Raw genomic sequence first — 19,200 nt, 5'->3', positions numbered from 1 at the left:
AACGATCATCCTGCAGGATGGCTGATTACTCTGCTGCACCAGCCGAAGTCACAATAACAACTAAGCGCATTAGATCCACCGCGGAGGATCCGGGTGAGACCTTCTTTGCCCCTCTCTTTGCCCTAATTGTTTTTTTTATTGCCTGTAAAAGCTTGTTTGGTATTACTTCCCTGTCTGGAAAAGCAGCTTCTGTATGTATGGGAAGAAAGGCGCTGAGAACAAAAATTTTAAAGACTACATTTTATTTTCATTCAGTTTGGAATACAGAAGTTTAATCTCATTAAAGTGGGATATTTCAGTCTATTCTGCATTCACATTTATTTTTATTTGTAATATTAAGAATTATATAGCATAGATTTTTTGAGCTATTATTCAGCTGACTCAAAATCCAATGTGTTCCTTAAACAATTTCCAACTTATTCTTTCAAAAACATCTCTTGGTTATTAAAGCTGAGAGGGTTTTTTTAAAAAAATAGTCATAGATATCAGATCTGTAGTATCTGTATTCTGAGAATAATAGTAAATTGTGGTGGGATGGATATCAGTGAGAAATTCAAGTAACTGGCTAAGAACAATGTGATATACTACATTCATATCTATTGAAGTGCTTTGAAAATCTATGCATCTCAAGTTCTTTGTGGACTTTGTACAGAGGATTTCCAGAAAGAGAGTCAGAAGGTACTCTTGGTGTTCCACCAACAAATAGCAACTGGGCAAAGCAACATCATTCTGCAAAAAGACAAAAAGAAAAACTGTAGTACTTGGTGACTCAGTGCTAAAAGAAATCCAATCAAACGTATGTCAATTTGGACACCTTGGATTATGAAGTATACTGTTTTCTGAGAGCATAGATTGGAATTTACAAACAACTTCCAAGTCTTATCAAGATAATTAAAAATGATTCTTTCTTGGGAGACAAATAATACTTCTAAGAGCAGCTATAAGCATATTATTCTGGACTAGATCTAGGAAGAGAGCTCATCTGTCTACAGAATAAAATTGGTAAGGAAAAGAAGAATATTGAAATTGCCTGTGCAAATTATGTTTTAATGGGAGAAATTTGATATCTGGAACTACTCGTGAGTTATCTGGATAAGGTGCTGGAATGGAATGGGTTATGCTTCACAAAGCAAAATATATTTTGCTGAAACTTGCTTCAAACACCTTGTATAAAAACTTATGCACAAAACCACTCAAATGAAAAATCAGAAGCAGCATTGGCTTATAAAGTTCAGTGGCTTTGTTGTCTATGCATTAATACAAATACAATTTAACAATAAGGATCTAGTGGGAGGAGTCTCATGATTAACATATAGCAATTGAAGTGTCTAATCGGTTGAAAAGAAACAGTAAGGAGAGAAAAGGAAGAAGCCATTGCAGTGTATGTTATCTATAACTGCTCAGAAATCCAAATCAGTGGTGACACAAAGCATCTAGGTTAAAATAAGTAGAAGAATAAATGGAAGCAACTGCTTTTGGTGTCTGCTGTTGTCTGTCTGCCCAAAAATAGATGGCTGATGTTTCCAAAGTTCTTTCAAAGATACATGAAGTAGCAGCAAGAGGGATTTGAATTAACTGTCTAATGATGAGGCACAGATTCAACTAGCATTGTCATTGGGAGTAATTCCTAATTTGTCTTAGTTGAAATCTTTCTCCTTCAGAGGGTGGAGGAAAGTCCCAGAGAATCAGCTATCCTTGCCTTGATTTTAATTGATACAAAAAATGTAATTGAGGAAGTGGGAGATAATAAAAATATTGAAAAAAAATGACCATATACTGTAATATTGATGTCATTGATTGAAACTAATCAAAGTTTCTAAAGAAGAAACTATCAAAAGCATGAATTTTAAACAAATTTCAATGCAAAAATAACTGAAAAGGAGTTTGAAGAACAGTACCGATAGGGAGTTTGAAGCTATAATGCTGTAGTGGTGCAGTGGTTAGAATGCAGTATTGCAGGCTGATTCTGCCCATAGCTAGAATTTCAATCCTGACTGGTTCAAGGTTGACTCAACATTCCATCCTTTCGAGGATGCTAAAATGAAGACCCAAATTGTTGGGAGCAACATGCTGACATTAGTAAACCATCCAGAGAGTGCTGTAAAGCAGCATGAAGCAGTATATAAATCTAAGTGCTTTTTTATTGCCATAGAAATAATGTCAAAAAAGGAAAGTTCAAATGAGCTGAGATTGGTAAAGGGTGTTAAGAATGGCATGATGATTTTTTTCAGATATATTGAAAAGAAAAAGTATTCAATGAAAAATCCAAAATGCTAATTGGTTGCAAAGAAAAACAGAACTACTGAACTCTTATTTTAGTTTGGTCTCCTCTGAAGAGGGTTTATTGTGTAGGGCAATATTATTACTATTGTTTTATACATATAATATAAATATATAATATATGCTGCCTGATTCCCAGCAACTTAGGGATTCCTCCAATTATTTATTCCAAATTTCTTATACATTACTTATATTTAACTTTTCAGTTGCAGATAAATCTTTGCCTCATATAATTAAAATGACAGGAATTTCTGAGAGTTTTAACACTTTAGATTCAAATTAAGAACATACTAAATGTTTTAATTGAATATATTGTCATTTATCAAGTTTGGTGAATTATATCTTTTTACAATTTCTCAAAACACTTAAAGGTACAATTAACAAGTTGACCTAGAATAAGAGCTCTAATTTCATCCCTCATAATTTGCCATTAAGAAGAATTATTCCATGTAATTATTTCTCAAGAAACAAACTTCATTTGCTCAGTAACCTTCAAAAACATAATATTAACAAAATTTTCCTTTCTAAATTAAACTAGCCCTTGTTTTGATCAGCAATTTGTAAATAGTTATAATCAGACCTCTTGAAAGACCTAATAGTTGCACAGCTCCAGTAAATTGTTCAGAGAAAACACACACGCACAAACACTCAGTGTAGCTCATTTCTCTAATTTCTCTAGGTGCCAATTAAATAATTAGTTTAGAATCCTTTAGTGAATTATGAATATACACAGTTTCAATTTTTTTTTTTTTTTTTGCTTTTTACAACCCTGTAATCTCTTGTATCGGGGGAGTTGGGGTGATTGAATGGAGCTGACTGTTTACTAGCCGGATGCTCTTCCTGATGCCTATGCAGAGTTTGCAACAGATATTTACTCTTTGCGCTGTGATGAATTCTCAGCCTCCTGAGCGTGAGGTGAGCGTCTGCACCTCACCTTACCACTAGGCAGGGTTTCAAAAATTACTAAGTTTTACTGAAGTAGAACAAGCACTGGATGCACTTTCACTTTCACAGTAATTCCTTCACTGACTTGCAGCCAGAGCTGGTCCAACATGTAGTTCAAGAGCATGGGGTTTCTCTGTCTAGACTTAGGGATTCTGCTGGAATGGTTTATTTCATTCCTTTTATAAATTGCTAATTGCTGGCTAAATTGCCTTGCACAATGCTGGTTTATAAGCTGCTGTTTCATTGTTTATTTCCCCAACTGGTACCCTCATTCTTCTGAAGTTGGCTTATTGCTTAGATTAGGGTTTATGGGTCTACTGATGGCTGATTTATTTGAACAGCAAGCTTCCAGTGGGCCTTTTGGTTTACTTAAGATTTTGGAGGCCTTAAGTTGGTTTGTGTGTTATAGAGATGTGGTGTGGTTATAATTGTTGGCTGTTTTTGAGATGTTTTTGATGTATGTTTTTCATAGCGTGTGTTGGTTGTGCTGTAGTGGGGATGGGTGGTCAGGGACTTTTTGACAAAGTAATTAAGTGGATTATGACTGTAATTAAAATCAAGTAATCACTAAGGTTTCAATAGTGATATGTAACTCTAGTTGTGATTATATGGGTGCATGTTCAATCTTATTTTCATTTAAAAGAATAACAGAAGTAAATATTGTATGGTATGACTGAAAACCTAGAAAACTGAAGTCCAATATTTATATAGAAGGCCATTGAATGTGAATATGAAAATCTGTGGCAGCCTATCATGTATTCACTCAAATGTTGAAACTGGTACACTTTTCTTTTTAGGATATAGCAGAGTAGATCTGTATAGAATAGATCTGTGTTTCTCAATCTTGACAACCTTAAGATATGTTGACTTCAACTCAAAGAATTTTCCAGCAGCAAGCAAAAAAAAAAAAAAAAAAAAAAAGAGAGAGAGAGAAAGAGAGAATATTTGCCTGATCCTGTCCTGCTTCCACCTTGATTGAACAACTTTAGATGTATAGAAAAGCAAACAATTTACTTTCTCTCCAATCTCTCCACTCTGTTGCAAAGAGTCAGGAAAAGGAGAGATTGCCTGCAGAAGCTGCCTGCATGTTTTTCTTCTCCCCATCCCCCTCATGGAGAGAAAGGGATTTCAAGAAAATATTTACTGTACTGTTCTATATATCAAAAGCAATGTGATAGCACTGGCAGTGCGAAAGGGTCAGGCAAAAGAAAAATTACCTGCCATAAATTGCTTGCTTCCTCCTTCCCCCAGTGAGCAGAGAAGTTGGAGAAAAAGAAATTTCAAAAACCTTTTGCATAGGCACCCACAGCTCCTAGCCCCAGGGTGTTGGTGTGATCACATTGCCTTTCATGTGTAGAAAAACAAACAACTTATTTTCTTGGAGTCCCTTTCTCTCCCATCTCTCTGCTTTGCAAGGGGGGAAAAAGAGAAAAAAACCCCACACAAATCAGGTACAGGACAACACATATTGATTGTAAGGATGATTATTACATGACTGAGGGATGCTGTAATGGTCATAAATGGGTTGTCAAGTTATTTTTTTTAACACCATTGTAACTTTGAATGGTCATTGAATGAACAGTCACTAAGTCAAGACTACCCTAATGCTAATACAGGAATGGGAGGAACTTAAAATGAAGTCAAGAGAATAATTGATTGCAGATGTATTTAGTTTTCAGTTGTTTTCATAAGCACAATTAAGAGACGATGTAATACAGATAAGAATAACTGAAATTATACAAATAAGGTGGAATTTGAAAATGAATTATGTACAGATGATGAACATGTGATTGCTAAAATGTATAAACTTTCGCTGAGATTTGAAATGGAAAAAGAAAAAGTTAAAGAGTACATGATGAAATGGGCTAAGAATTTCTGTCATGCAAAGGGAGCAAGAGAAGAGGAGTTGTTTAAAAGACTAAATTCACACTGTGTTAAAAGATAAAGTGTACAAAATAATGTACCACTGGTTTGTGGCACCTGGGAAATTATCTGAGATGTATAAAGGTACTTTTAATCAGTACTAGAAATGTGGAAAACATGGTCATTTTACCAAGTGTTGGGAGGAACTCCCCCGTTCGGTTCTTCCAGCCGGGATTCTCCTTGACGGCACAGTGCAGAAGAAATAGATCGTGAAGCCAGCTACCAGAAAGAGGTTTTATTTCGAGGATCAGCGTTGAGTGACAATTCAGCTCGAGTCCCCGGCTAGCTAGGCAGAGTGATCTTTAAACAGGGGTTTTTATACCCTTTTGTGGTTTCTAAACTTGTCATTTCTGATTGGTAACAAACTTACCATTTCTAATTGGTGAGTTAAAATTTGTCTTTCTTGATTTGCTGGTTTGTGACTATTGTTAGTTCCTTTTTCTTGCCTAAAAGGTGTTAATTACTTTTATTGTTGTGTCCTGATTGCTGCTAGCTGGTTCCTCATTGTGTGTGTCAAGTGTTTGCTGTTTTAGCCTCAGGCTGCTGTTGACCCAGTTTAGTTGGGGTGTTCCTAGATTATTTCTTAGTTGGGCTGGGGAGGGGGTGTCCAACTCTCATCAATTCCCCCATTTTGGGCTATTACTGATGTATCAGTGATTAGCCCAACTGGTTCATATATACGGTAGTGGTGATCAATTTGGCACATCATGAGAGATGTTTTCTTGCTCTGTCCCTTGCTTCTGATGGGAGTTGTGCAGACCTTTAGGCATTTTAACCCTAAAGGTGCTAATTGGCATAGGCAACAAAGGAGGGTTCCACCTATTGCGACTGTGATTATACTAACAATGAGAATTTTCAACCAATGGGAGTCTGGTAACCATGAAAAGAGCCAGGAAAGGTTTCAGGATGACTGGTTGTGCCCAATGTTTTGTGCTAGTTCTCTTAAATGTTGGATGTCACCTTTAGCTTCCAGTCAGGTTTGCATACCCCCCAACATTCTTCACAGCCATGGTTCTCCTTAGTACATGACCACTGGCTGCCCAGTTTCAAGGGTTGTTTCCTGCCTTAGCTCTTAATTCAGTGCATCCAGGTTTGTAATGTCCAATTGAGGTTAGCCAATATGCCAGGCTATTAAATTTTTCTTTAAATTGCACATAATGAGCTCTAGGAATCCCAATCTGAGCTCAACAGTGCAAAATATTCAGGGCATAAGTTTGGGATTTTTCCTGCTGCTTCCTTAGTCAGGGCATATGAATTGCAAATCACCTGAGGGGGCCTAGTTCCCTCCCCCTTGTTATCTGTTGGAAGTTGATCCCTCAAAGCTTTGGTGCAATAGAGCAAAAATCAGCCTGAGGAACTTTACTAAAGGTAGGCGGAGGGGATAGACTCTGAATGGTGTGAATGGTGTATGTATGCATATGCAGCTATTTCTACAAAACAGGCAATACAGACATTCTGGAAAAGTTTTCCCTCCCACCAGATAGAAATCCAAGGTGTTCAGTACTTGTTCTACGACCTATTCTAAATGCCATCTCTCCATTAATACATTCAACTGGCTTGTTACAATACAAATGGGGCAAGAAAGAAAAGTTTACAATGAGTTTCCGCCCTCTCCCCACAGTCTTAATTTTCTCTTCTGAGGCTTCACATGGCACCACCTTCCTTCTGCAGCTCTCACAGGCATCTGGGTAAATGGTAGGACTTGGGAAGATGTTCCCCACTCAGATTGCATGGTGGCTTTTTAGTGGATGGCTGGATTCAAAACTCAATTCCATGGCTCAAATGGATGGAGGCAGCATCTGGGTCTGTGTGTTCTGCTTCCAAAGGCTTGGGAGAGGGTTTCAGGGCTGAAAGATACAAGAACAAGGTCTCCCCCCGCTTTCTGGGTGGACTCTACCAGGAGAGGCAGACAAAAGGTATGGAGAACAAAGGACAGGAAAAGAATTGGAAGGGGGGTAGCTTGCAGGCAGTTTGAAAAGGGCATTAATACTGCAGTTATTAAACATAGACAAATGGGGAACAACAAAATGAAATGTTTCACCTTTGAACTTGACCATTTGCAACATATTATGGACAAGAACTTGCAACTTGAAAGGAAGAGGAGAAAAAAAATGCTAGGCAGCTTGAGAATGCTGAAAACTCCAAATAATTTTAAAAGCCTAATATTTTAAGGTGTGCAACTTTCCAGAGGTAGGAGAACATTTATTCTAAAATAGACCACATCATTTTAGAGATTGAGAAATGCTTATGTTTCAGAAAGCTTCATAGTAGTTTCACCAGTAAGTGATAGGATAAGAAAAGTAACTTAAGAAAATTATTTCCCCACACAAGCAGACTTGAGCTTCAAAAGGCTCTTGTAGATAGACACACATTTTTCAGGAAAAGGATAGATAGATAAAACACATACAGTAAATGCAAGTGAAACTTTTCCAACAGATAAACTTAAAACAATCCCTCCAAGTAACTTAAGGCTGTTCTTGAGCGTACACAGAGACAGAGAAAAACAAACAAACAAACAAAAACAAACAAACACATTTTTTTTCTCTTCACTCTGTTTGTTGGCCAGACAAACAGAGTGAAGTATTTCCTTTTTGTGGCTTATTTTTAAGCATAATTTCTAGCAGAATTTAAAATTCTTTTTCCTTTGGATTTGAAACAGTTAATAGTCACATTTACCTCTCACGCAGACTTTGACAAACATATATACAAAAAGACAAGAGAACAGAAGTCTTAGTTTTACACATCCTAGTCATTCCCACCATAAATTTCAGATAACTCAAGTTAGGGAAGGCACATATTTTAAACATACCACGTGGTTGCATAGAGAAGAGAGAGAGAGAGAGAGAGAGAGAATCACTATTTCTTATTTTCCCTTTTAAGTACCTTTATTTAGCCAAATTGGTTTCCCAGCAAGGCCCTAAGCAAAGTCTATTTTTTCTATACACTACACAGTCAAAGTCTCCTTGCGAGACTTCTTTCCTAACACAGTCGAAGTCTCCTTGTGAGACTTCTTTCCTAACACAGTCGAAGTCTCCTTGTGAGACTTCTTTCCAAACATAGTCGAAGTCTCCTTGTGAGACTTCTTTCCTAACACAGTCGAAGTCTCCTTGTGAGACTTCTTTCCTAACACAGTCGAAGTCTCCTTGCGAGACTTCTTTCCTAACACAGTCGAAGTCTCCTTGCGAGACTTCTTTCCCAATACAGTCGAAGTCTCCTTGCGAGACTTCTTTCCCAATACAGTCGAAGTCTCCTTGCGAGACTTCTTTCTCCTAATACAGTCGAAGTCTCCTTGCGAGACTTCTTTCTCCTAATACAGTCGAAGTCTCCTTGCGAGACTTCTTTCCCAATATAGTCGAGGTCTCGGAGGTGAGCGGCCACCTCCGCTCAGGGCTACTGCTTTAATATTTACTGGCAGAAGGGGTCCTGGCTTACCCAGAATAGGGTTCTCTTTCTCTGCCCGCTCGGTCCTCCTCTCTCACCAGAAGGTCTCACGCTCCGATGCCCCCCCCTTGCTTTCCCGAATTCCGCCGGTCACGGCTCCACTGGAGCTAGCAGCAGGTCGGGGTGCAGCTAGAGGGCACACGGAGGGAGCGAGCTCCAGCTGATTCTAAGAGGAGGATGCCTCACGCACACACTCATGCATTCTTCCTTTCATTCCCCCAGACCCTTTAACCTAATAGATTTAAATTGGGTGGCACTTACCCTCTTTCCTGGTAGCTGTTCGAGCGTAAGACTCAAAAACTCCCTTTACTACCCGATGCCGACCGGGCAGGGTCCGAGGAGGCTTCCCCATGGATCAAAGTGTCCGCTGCCGGCTGGGTGATGACTCTTCCGGGCCCGGTCCGGTGGCTGGGTGAGCTGGAAGTCCCTTCGTAGGTCGCCAGATTGTTGGGAGGAACTCCCCCGTTCGGTTCTTCCAGCCGGGATTCTCCTTGACGGCACAGTGCAGAAGAAATAGATCGTGAAGCCAGCTACCAGAAAGAGGTTTTATTTCGAGGATCAGCGTTGAGTGACAATTCAGCTCGAGTCCCCGGCTAGCTAGGCAGAGTGATCTTTAAACAGGGGTTTTTATACCCTTTTGTGGTTTCCAAACTTGTCATTTCTGATTGGTAACAAACTTACCATTTCTAATTGGTGAGTTAAAATTTGTCTTTCTTGATTTGCTGGTTTGTGACTATTGTTAGTTCCTTTTTCTTGCCTAAAAGGTGTTAATTACTTTTATTGTTGTGTCCTGATTGCTGCTAGCTGGTTCCTCATTGTGTGTGTCAAGTGTTTGCTGTTTTAGCCTCAGGCTGCTGTTGACCCAGTTTAGTTGGGGTGTTCCTAGATTATTTCTTAGTTGGGCTGGGGAGGGGGTGTCCAACTCTCATCACAAGCATGGTGAACTTGTGAAAGAATACCAGAATACCAGAAGCCGAGTAAGATGAATAATTGGCTTTTCCGATGGCTTTCCTGTGAAAATTATCAGGCCCCAAGACGTTATTACCATCGCTGTTCATTCTCGTCATGGATACCATCATGCAAGATCTGTATTATAGTGTCCCCTGGGCCTTGCTCTATGCTGATGATGTTTTCCTCACAGCTACCCACTAGGGAGGAACTGCATGCTTTGTCTAGACATGGAATGACAGTCTTACCCAATTTGGTTTGTGACTTAATATCAAGAAAACTGATTATCTAGAGATTAGCCTGAGCACCTCACAGTCAAGATCAACGGCGAAGTTTTAATGAAAACAAACTCCTTCCGTTACTTAGGATTCCATCTGCAAAATGATGGTGGCATTAGTAGGAAAGTGTGCATGAGGATGAATGTAATTACTAGAGTTTTTTTTGTAATAGGTGCATGTTAATTTACTTAAAATAGAAAGTGTATAGAATGATGGTTGCCCAATAGCACCGTATGGTGCTAAGTGCTGGCCAACTACCTAAAGTGCTGAATGCCTTTTGCATATCATGGAAATGCAAAATTGAAATCTCTACCTTCTTCACAAATTGAAATAGGTTTGCTTTTTAGATCTATTGTTAGACTGCATAGCCATAACATTGCAAGTCCCCGAGTATAATTCCCACTGAATTTCCTGGGACTTGTTTTAGAGTAGATAGGTCTACTCAGAAGTAAGCTCCATTAATGTATAGCACTTTTACTCTTGTTACCACTAAAAATTAATTTGACTTTATTTTTACAGGTAGTCCTGGACTTACAGCTTTTGTTTAGTGACTGTTCAAAGTTACAACAGCACTGAAAAAAGTGACTTATGATTTTTCCACTTATGAACCGTTTGGAGCATCCCCATGATCACATGATTTACATTCAGTTGCTTGACAGCTGATTCATATTTATGACTGTTGCAGTGTCCCAGGGTCATGAGATCATATTTTGCGATCTTCTGACAAGCAAAGTCAATGGGGAAGGCAAATTCACTTAACAAATATGTTACTAATTTAACAACTGCAGTTATTCACTTAACAAATGTGGCAAGAAAAGTTGTAAAATGGGGCAAAACACATTTAACAAATTTCTCACATAAATTCTGGGCTCAACTGCGGTCATAAGTTGAGGACTATCTGTATTTGCTATATTTTATTTTCTCAAAAATACTTGTATTTTGAGGTTTTATAAGACTTTACAATTATGTTCTGTCTAAATTCTGTTTAGCATGATTGCTTTGCCTTTAGGATTATATTATATATTATATAAATTAAATTAAATAAATAAATTAAATATAAATTGACAATCATTTCGTCCCTCCAAAAGCTTGCTATTTTCAACAGACACTCTTGGAAACCTTCTGAACTGTATATACATATCCTTGTCTCTACAAATTATTTAACTTGCAGTATCTAAAATTTTTATTTAGGATGAACAGAAGGTTTTTCCTAATTGTGAGAGTTACCTTGCTTCATTTAGTGCAGGCCAAATGGTTGCCTACTCTTCATTGTTATCTGTTCTGATGAATCTTTCATGCCTTTTCTAAATTCAGGATGTAATGATACTTGGTTTCTTTTTCACTGTTTAGTGACATACTGGTGACTTTGTTAAAACTAGCCTTATCAAGCTGGTGATCGCCAGAAATTGGAGAATTTCCCTTAATTTGAGGGAAACTGTTTTAAAGCATATTTCCTATTCCTTTTCATCTGCTTTAACCTCATATTTTGGACAACAAGGAACTCATCTAGCTGAGCAATTTACAGTGTTTTACTTTATAGATGCTTGAGAAGTTCCTTAAGACAATGTTGAAGAACCTCTTAACCTTGATGTTGAGAGAATGGCTGATTACAGTGAGCTTTTCAAGTTTTTCCTTCCCAAGTTGGACTAGCTGCAAGTACCGGTAGCCTCTTGCTGTTTTGTGAGATAGCATGAAAAATCATGAACAACAGAGGTGGGGAAAGCCCATTACACAATCAACCTCATGTATAGAGAATGAAAATTGGTGCATTCATTGTCAGACAAGGTCACTTGTGTGGGAGGCTGTTGAGTATGGAGCAATGTTTGGTATGAGAATGGCCATTTTCTTTAAAGTTTCAACTTTCTGAAATATCAATCAAATATCACACTGAAAAAAACCTAGGGAAATTTAAGCTCTGTCATTGAGGATCAAGGTATCTCCAACCGGATTGGGAATGATTTCTGAAAAGCCAATTAGCAAACTGCTGCTAATTCAGTATATAATTTTGTAGATAATGTCTGAGGCAGGGAAAGAATATTTATTTGACTCTGGCTGTTCCATTTCCTTCCTTCCTTCCTTCCTTCCTTCCTTCCTTCCTTCCTTCCTTCCTTCCTTCCTTCCTTCCTTCCTTCCTTCCTCCCTCCCTCCCTCCCTCCCTCCCTCCCTCCCTCCCTCCCTCCCTCCCTCCCTCAGATGTCCATTGGAGGTCAATAGGAGTACTATGAGAACACTGTGTAGAATTCAGAGACCTGCTACTTCTGATACAGCCTTCAGGACTAATATTCGCCATGGTGGCGCAGTGGTTAGAATGCAGTACTGCAGGCTAACTCACTGATCACTCCAGGAGTTCGATCCTGAGCGGCTCAAGGTTGACTCAGCCTTCCATCCTTCAAAATGAAAACTCAGATTGTTGGGGGCAATAGGCTGACTCTGTCAACTGCTTAGAGAGGACTGTAAAGCACTGTGAAGCAGTATATCAATCTAAGTGCTATTGCTATTGCTTTGTTCATATTGGTCTTTCTCTTATTGGTCTTTCTTGCTCACTAGAATATAAACATTATTGTTAACAGTAATAGCTGAGCAATATAATATTTGTGTGTGTGTATATTGTATGTGAATGCTTCTCTCTCCCTCTCTCTCTCTCTCTCTCTCTCTCTCCCCCTGTCTCTCTCTTTGTCTGTCTGTCTGTCTGTATTTATATATCTATGAATAGACATATAAGTTGCCCACCCTATCTGTTGTAAGCAGAAAAAACATTATGTTTTCACTTGCTCTTTGCAGATAAAGGAAGGAAAAAAGGAGAACATGGCATTGGCATCCTGGTTTGGATGGAATGAATCTTCTAATCGTATTTCTCAAAGAAGCCCAATGGAAATGGTGACTGAAACCCTGATGATGGAGCTTGATTGGCAGATCAAAGAAGCTGAAAAACAACAGCGGGAGAAAGAAAATGAGTATCGCAAGATCAAAACAGGAGTTGATTATGGTTGGCTGGTTAGCTATCCCAAGCAAGGCTATGATATCAGTCCAGGGGAGCGTCTTCAGCTGGAGGATATCTGTTCCAAAATACATCCATCCTATTGTGGACCAATCATTATTAGGTATTTGCTTGGAATCTCTCATGCACTGTATATAGAATGAGCGTGAAGTAGCAATAACCTAATCCCAAAGACTGTTCTGGCTGGAGATTATGGATTCTGAAATGCATCACATTTAGAGAACACCAAATGCAGGCAATTGGGTAGAATATCTAGCACTGAAACGTGATTGATTTTCCCCTGTAGCTGAACTGGACTAAAAGCAGCAGAGCAAACCATTTTCTGTTTTTAAAAAATGGTTATGAATAATTCAAAAATTATTCACAGCCTTCTAAATGACTTGTCTAGAATCAATTACTGAATGCTGATTCTATTTGTATGTATGAAGAATTCAGTACTGAGTGCCTGTTTAGAAACTCTTGTTGGAAATAACTTGCAGAAATATATCACAAATGCAATCAGTTGCTTCAAGTCCATATTCTGTCTTTCCAGGCAAAAGTTTGCAGTGGTCTAATCAGTTTTATCCAGAAGTCTGATTATTATAATATTTTGTTTGGCAAAATTTAGATAAATAACTTGCTGCCTGCTACCAATTTAACCAAATTAACACCACTGCATGTAATTTATAATGCCAAGTGATTCTTTTTAAAGAGGACCCATAGTTTATATAGATGGGGAAATTCAAATGATGAAAATAGGTGATGAGCTCTTATTTCCTTCATTTATATTGACCACCAGGAAACAGTGTGTTGAAGGGAGGGAGGGAAGGAGATGGGTGATTTAGAATTATGAAATAGAAATAAATAAGTAGAACTACTGTATTAAGTAAAAACAGTACAAGTCAGATACAGGTCAGTTTAAGTAAAAATGCCACACAGAATATACATTGTGTAAAAATACAGAAACACAGAAATGTGCCCTTCCCTCCCAAAGGGATGGTGGTAGAAGTTGTGGTAAATCCTGATACGTGAAAGAATAACATAAGTTAACACCTATATGTCTCTGCTTTTAGGGTTTAAGTGAAGCTGGACTGTATATGCCTCCTAAGGCTAGAATCATTTGCTCATTTATTTCTTAGATTTCGGCAACTTATTGCTGAATATGAACCAGAGCCTGGAGAAATACCTCGGCTTTTCCGTTCTGTTCTGCACGATGCCACCGAGAAGATCAAAGAGGAAGAGGAGGCCAAGAAACTTGCAAGACAATGGAACACCAAGAACAGAACCAGTCTCTCCCTCACCACATTCAGATCCCGCATCAGGATTTCCCCCTTCAGCAGTGATATCAAGACCATTTCAGAAGATGTGGAGAGGGGCATGGAGCCGACCAGAAGAATGTGGAGCATGCCTGAATTCAGGGATACCAAGGACTATTGACTTTATTTGTGACAGTAGTTTTTTTTAGAAACAGACTATTTTATTTATTTGGGGATCTGTTTGCAGGATGATTATTTTTGTCCTGTTTCTGATCGTCTCTCTGTTGTGAGGAATTCATATGAATTCTTTTTAGGTACCTTTTAATTCAGGCATATATACCTGTAGGTTCCTGTTTTCCTTGGGCATATTCATAGGAAATCACTCAGGCAGATTATCTCACCTATTACCAGTTAATTATGCTATGGGCTTGCATGAAAAACTGCACATAAGTCAGCCTGGATATGTGTTTGCTTATTTAAAGCATTTATATAGCTGCCTATCTTATAACCAATTCTTATTTGAAGTCTGCTTTTTTGTCACCAAAAAGAGAGGCCCAGAGAGTAATAGTGAAAAGCTTGCTTATTTATTTTAGCTTTCTTTTGGGGTTTTCCTCTCAATCCTTTTGCTCAATCCTTTTGTGATCACACAAAAATTGCCATACCCCACCCAACACCCAACCACAAATCCTAACCAGCCATTTTGTATCATATGCAAGGATCCATGCATAAAAAAAGAAATATCTCATTTAGAATTTCCCAGCATTAAATTTGAAACAAAAGTATTACAAAATGGCAGTAGTTTATTCTTTTTTTTCTTTTTGCCAAAATGTTATTGGACCCTGCTGTCAATATCATCAGCTGGAGGAATGCCAATAACTCCTAAATAGAAATGTGAGTCTTGCAGGGTACTTTCGATTATCAAATTTGAGGGGAGAGAAGCATACACAAATGGTTGAAAAATTTTAGCACCTGGAAATTCTTTCTTTTTGGTAATTAGTTGCTATATAGCAGGGGTCTTTAAACTTGACCCTGTTATGACTTGTGGACTTCAACTCCCAGAATTCCTCAGCCAGTGTGCTTGGCTGAGGAATTCTGGGCGTTGAAGTCCACAAGTCATAAAAGGGCCAGGTTTGAAGACCCCTGCTATATAGCTTGAACTATATACATCTTGACTAATCAGTGACTACCATGTTATCTCTATCCTAAAAAAAAATAGGGACCTCTATGTAGATATTTTAAGGAAAAATGTTTCTTTAAAACTGAAAAACTAAAAAAAGCAGTGGGCTTCTATGCTTAGAGGAAAAAGGAATGCTTTGAAGCACCATTTTCAAGGTGTATCACCAAGGCAGTGCTTCCATTTTCTCTTCCCTGGGTTGAAAATTTCTAAAATAGTTCCCTTATTTTTATTCTTATTGCACACATTTCTACACCACTGGTTCAAGAAGAAACATAGTTGTCAATTAGATATATACAATTTTTTATTGGTTTTTGATGAAATATAGTGCTGCCATGACCATGATGGAATGTATCTCCAATCCTGAGTCATAAATTTTACTGGGCTTATTTTTGTGTAATACTTAAAAGCCATAACAATGGTCACTTGAGTTCTTGACATGGCTTCTTACCTGCATATTCTCTTCACACCGGAGGCATGTTTCAAGCTGCCAAGGTTAAGTCCTTTTCACTGTTTTACTGCCCTAGAGAGAGTGTATAACTTTGGTATTGAAGATGGGAGGAGTGACTGTCTTATGTCAGAGTCTTTTGTGCAAATAGTACACTGCGGTATTTCAGTCATTGGCCTAAAGAAAAAATGCTTTTCTGTTTCTGTTGGATATCTTATTTATACATGAATAGGTGGTGGTTTATGATTAGAGCTTCAGACCAATTCTTGAAAATGAAAGCACTTAAGAGGGTTTTGTGCTGCTTGTAGAACACAAATTTCAAGAAATGCTGTTTGGCTTTCTTTATTTTGTGGTGGCTTCAGCTTCATTTTAGAAAGTTTTTGCAAATGTTGGATTTCCTGTAAATAAGCAGAGTATGCACTGAAGAATTTTCTTTACTCCTGCTTACTTACCTTCTTTCTCAAATATTTTTGACAAAGATACCAGCAAATAACATTGTTTAATACCAAATGGATTTAGGGCTTCAGTTATCAATTATGTGGGAGTGGGAGTACAGAGATACTGAAAATTTGACAATCACACATTTCTAAGTCATCTAAGAAAACGAATTTCATTGTGGCCTTTGTTATACTGTTTCTCCAGTGTTTAAAGATTGGCACATGCAAATGTAATCCTAACTCTAAAGTAGCCTGGACAAATCTCATGAACTACAGATAGACTAGGATTACCACTCCTAGCCATATGCTTAGTTATAAACCTAACATACTGGGAGGGTAAAACATCAGTCAAGGCTGATTTGAAGGCAGAAGAGCAGAAACTTGTGAGAATGTCTCCTGTCTTTCTGCTCAGGCAGCCTAAGAATGTGAGGAAGTTGCTGGTGAATCCTTTGTTTCTATATTGGACATGTTTTATACAGCACATTTTGAACATGGTAAATATTTACATCTCTTGTACAGTGGGCTCCCCCATTGCTGTGTCTAGTGTTTTGGATGCATGGTCCTTTGCTTTAGGGCCTGATTTGTGGGAAAAACTACAAAAATAGAAAGCCATTCCCATGATCACTTTTGTATTTAGGAGTGAAATGCTTGTTGCATTCAATTACAAAAGTGTGTTCCTTAATTTTAGCTGCCTTGTAATTGATTGTGATACTGTAGATACAGATATGCTGTGTTCTGTTTATTAACAGTTTCAGGGTTACTTCAGGTATCCAGTTTATATACTGTATCTTGACTACAATTAGCAGTGTTTTTCTACTACTATTAAAATGCAATTCCTTAAGTAATCAAAATAGAAACTGTGTGTTCAGGAGTTATATAGTTATATCTGAATGTAATGTCCATTCTTACCTGAGAGTAAGTAGTATTGAACACAACTGTGTAGTTGAAACACACACACACACACACAGACATAGACACAAACACAGGATTGAAAGATTTTATTTTTTACTGGAATATATCACTCAGGTTGTATCCATATTCCTACCTCCCCAGGAAAATCCCACTGAAGACAGTGAAGAGCTGTACATCTCAGTACCTACACATAGGATTCCAGTGCTAATTGCTAAATTAAACTGGAAGAAAGGTGGGTAAAATGGAAAGAGAAGCTTTAAAATCTGATTTAGCAGAAAGCATTCCTATTAAATGGTTGATTAAAAATAGGTATCCACTCTGGATGTGTTTAGTAAATTAAGAAGAAGATCCCACCATCGATTTATGTATTGGTTCCTTATATAGTTTTTTGTTAACTTTTGATGTTTATGGCTTTTTAATTGTTTTAATTGTTTTATATTACTGTTTTATGATGATGTAAGTCACCCAGAGTTGTTTGAGACTGAGATGGGAGGCATATAAATTTAATAAATAAATATCTGTGAAACATAAAACCAGCTGGTATGCTGAGGAATTGGCTTTCACAAAGAAAAATCAATCTTATTATCCGAATTTTCTTTGGTTAGATCATCTACTTATTGATATAGTTGGGCTTTTTAAAATATTTCAAACTATTTATCACTGAAAGTCTAAGGAAGTGGAAATAAGAAAAGCAATGAGATTTCCTCCCCAAATTTTATCTGCACTCATGAAGTAAATTATTGTCCAAAGGTCAAACTGCTTTCTTCACCAGGTTATCCTTTTAAACATTACCCTGAGGATTGTGCTAATACCTCCATTTTTGTTTCTCTTGCTGATTGATTAGATTTGTTTGAAAGAAAAGTATATAAAGCATTGGAACAATTATGATTTTTATTTGGAATTAAGTAGGTTTCATTATAGTGCTACCTGGCTTTTATTCTTGAATTTGTTACAAATCACAGAAAAGTGCAATTTCTCCACTGGCAGCTCTCAGAAGGTGTCTTGGGGAGGGGGGGAGGGAGGGGGAAAGAAATGAAAGCTTGCAATTGCTGAGTGAAGCTCTTCTACCAGGAACCCTCCACTTTAGCCTATATATGAGTGCCAAAACCAAATTCACAGCTTTTTAAATTATGAATTCAATTTTTTAAAAATTAACCTAACACAACACCCCCCCCCCATTTTAAATGGATGGGTAGACAGACAGAAAGATATAGGTAGGCTGGCTTCAGGTTACATGTGGAATTTATTTCAGTTAAAACAACCTGAGAGTATCCATTTTAGTTTCCTGTTTAGTGCAGATTGAAAATAACATTTCATTTATGGGATTGGAGATAGGTGAAAGCCAATTGCTTAATAGACTCTTGTTTTGCCTAGCTGCAAAGTATTTTTTGCTTTCTAATCAGCTAATCAGAAAATTACCTAATGACTGAAACTCTTTTCTCAATACTACACTTGAATTACAAAAAAAAGTCAAATCTAACAAAAGATTAAACTGATCTAATTAGGCTTTCTAACATGGAGTCAATATACTAGGAACTAGTCCAATGCTTCTCAACTTTGGCACATAGAAGATGTGTGAACTTTTAACTCCCAAAATTCCCTAATTCTGGGAATTGGAGTCCACAAGCTGCCAAAGGTTGAGAAACACTGAACTAGATACTAGGAACACTATTGAGTTACATCAGAATACAGGGATGTGTTATGAGAATATAAAAAAATTAAATTAACAAGTTAGTGCAGGGGTGTCAAACTTAATTTCATTGAGGGCTGCATCAGCATTGTGGTTGCCCTTACGGGAGGGTGCAGCCAGGGTCAGTGCGGCCTACTGGGTGGCCGTGGATGGAGTGGGTGTGGCCTACATCGTTCGCGTCAAGGGTGCCTGTGGGAGCCTGGGCAGGAGTGGGACAGATCTGAGGGTCTCTGGCAGAATGGGGTGGGACTGGGGCAAGTGCCAAGGCATGGTCCATTTCTTCATTCCTCACAAAGGGTGACACCTCCCCAGCATGCACCCAGGGGGCAGGGCCAACACAGCAGGGACTGGTTCCTCGCTGTTTCTAGACGGCCTTGTGGAGCTAAGACTGAATGCGTTTCAGCATAGATGGCCACCACAAAATTGTACATGGGCTCCCGGCCGGCCTGGGCCAGGGCCAAGGCAGCGGGGACCGTTCCTTCACTGGCTTC

General features: G+C 38.2%; 1 protein-coding gene across 2 annotated transcripts in view; it reads left to right on the top strand.

Moving 5' to 3' along the window:
* The window catches only part of RD3 (RD3 regulator of GUCY2D), an 82,164-nt gene extending 63,214 nt beyond the window's left edge, over positions 1-18,950 (top strand). For both annotated transcript variants that reach the window (XM_039359605.1, XM_039359604.1), the window contains exons 2-3: positions 12,597-12,916; positions 13,932-18,950. In XM_039359605.1, coding sequence (XP_039215539.1) covers positions 12,621-12,916; positions 13,932-14,229 — 594 coding nt within the window. In that variant the 5' untranslated portion in view covers positions 12,597-12,620 and the 3' untranslated portion in view covers positions 14,230-18,950. The remainder of the gene's footprint in view (positions 1-12,596; positions 12,917-13,931) is intronic.
* Positions 18,951-19,200: the final 250 nt, after the last annotated feature.

This window comes from Crotalus tigris, unplaced genomic scaffold (assembly GCF_016545835.1).
Source record: "Crotalus tigris isolate CLP2741 ecotype Arizona unplaced genomic scaffold, ASM1654583v1 scf7180000019097.2288821080:1192077, whole genome shotgun sequence".
Taxonomy (NCBI): Eukaryota; Metazoa; Chordata; class Lepidosauria; order Squamata; family Viperidae; genus Crotalus; species Crotalus tigris.
The sequence above is the reverse complement of the archived record's forward strand: the minus strand, read 5'-3'. Positions and strand labels throughout refer to the sequence as shown.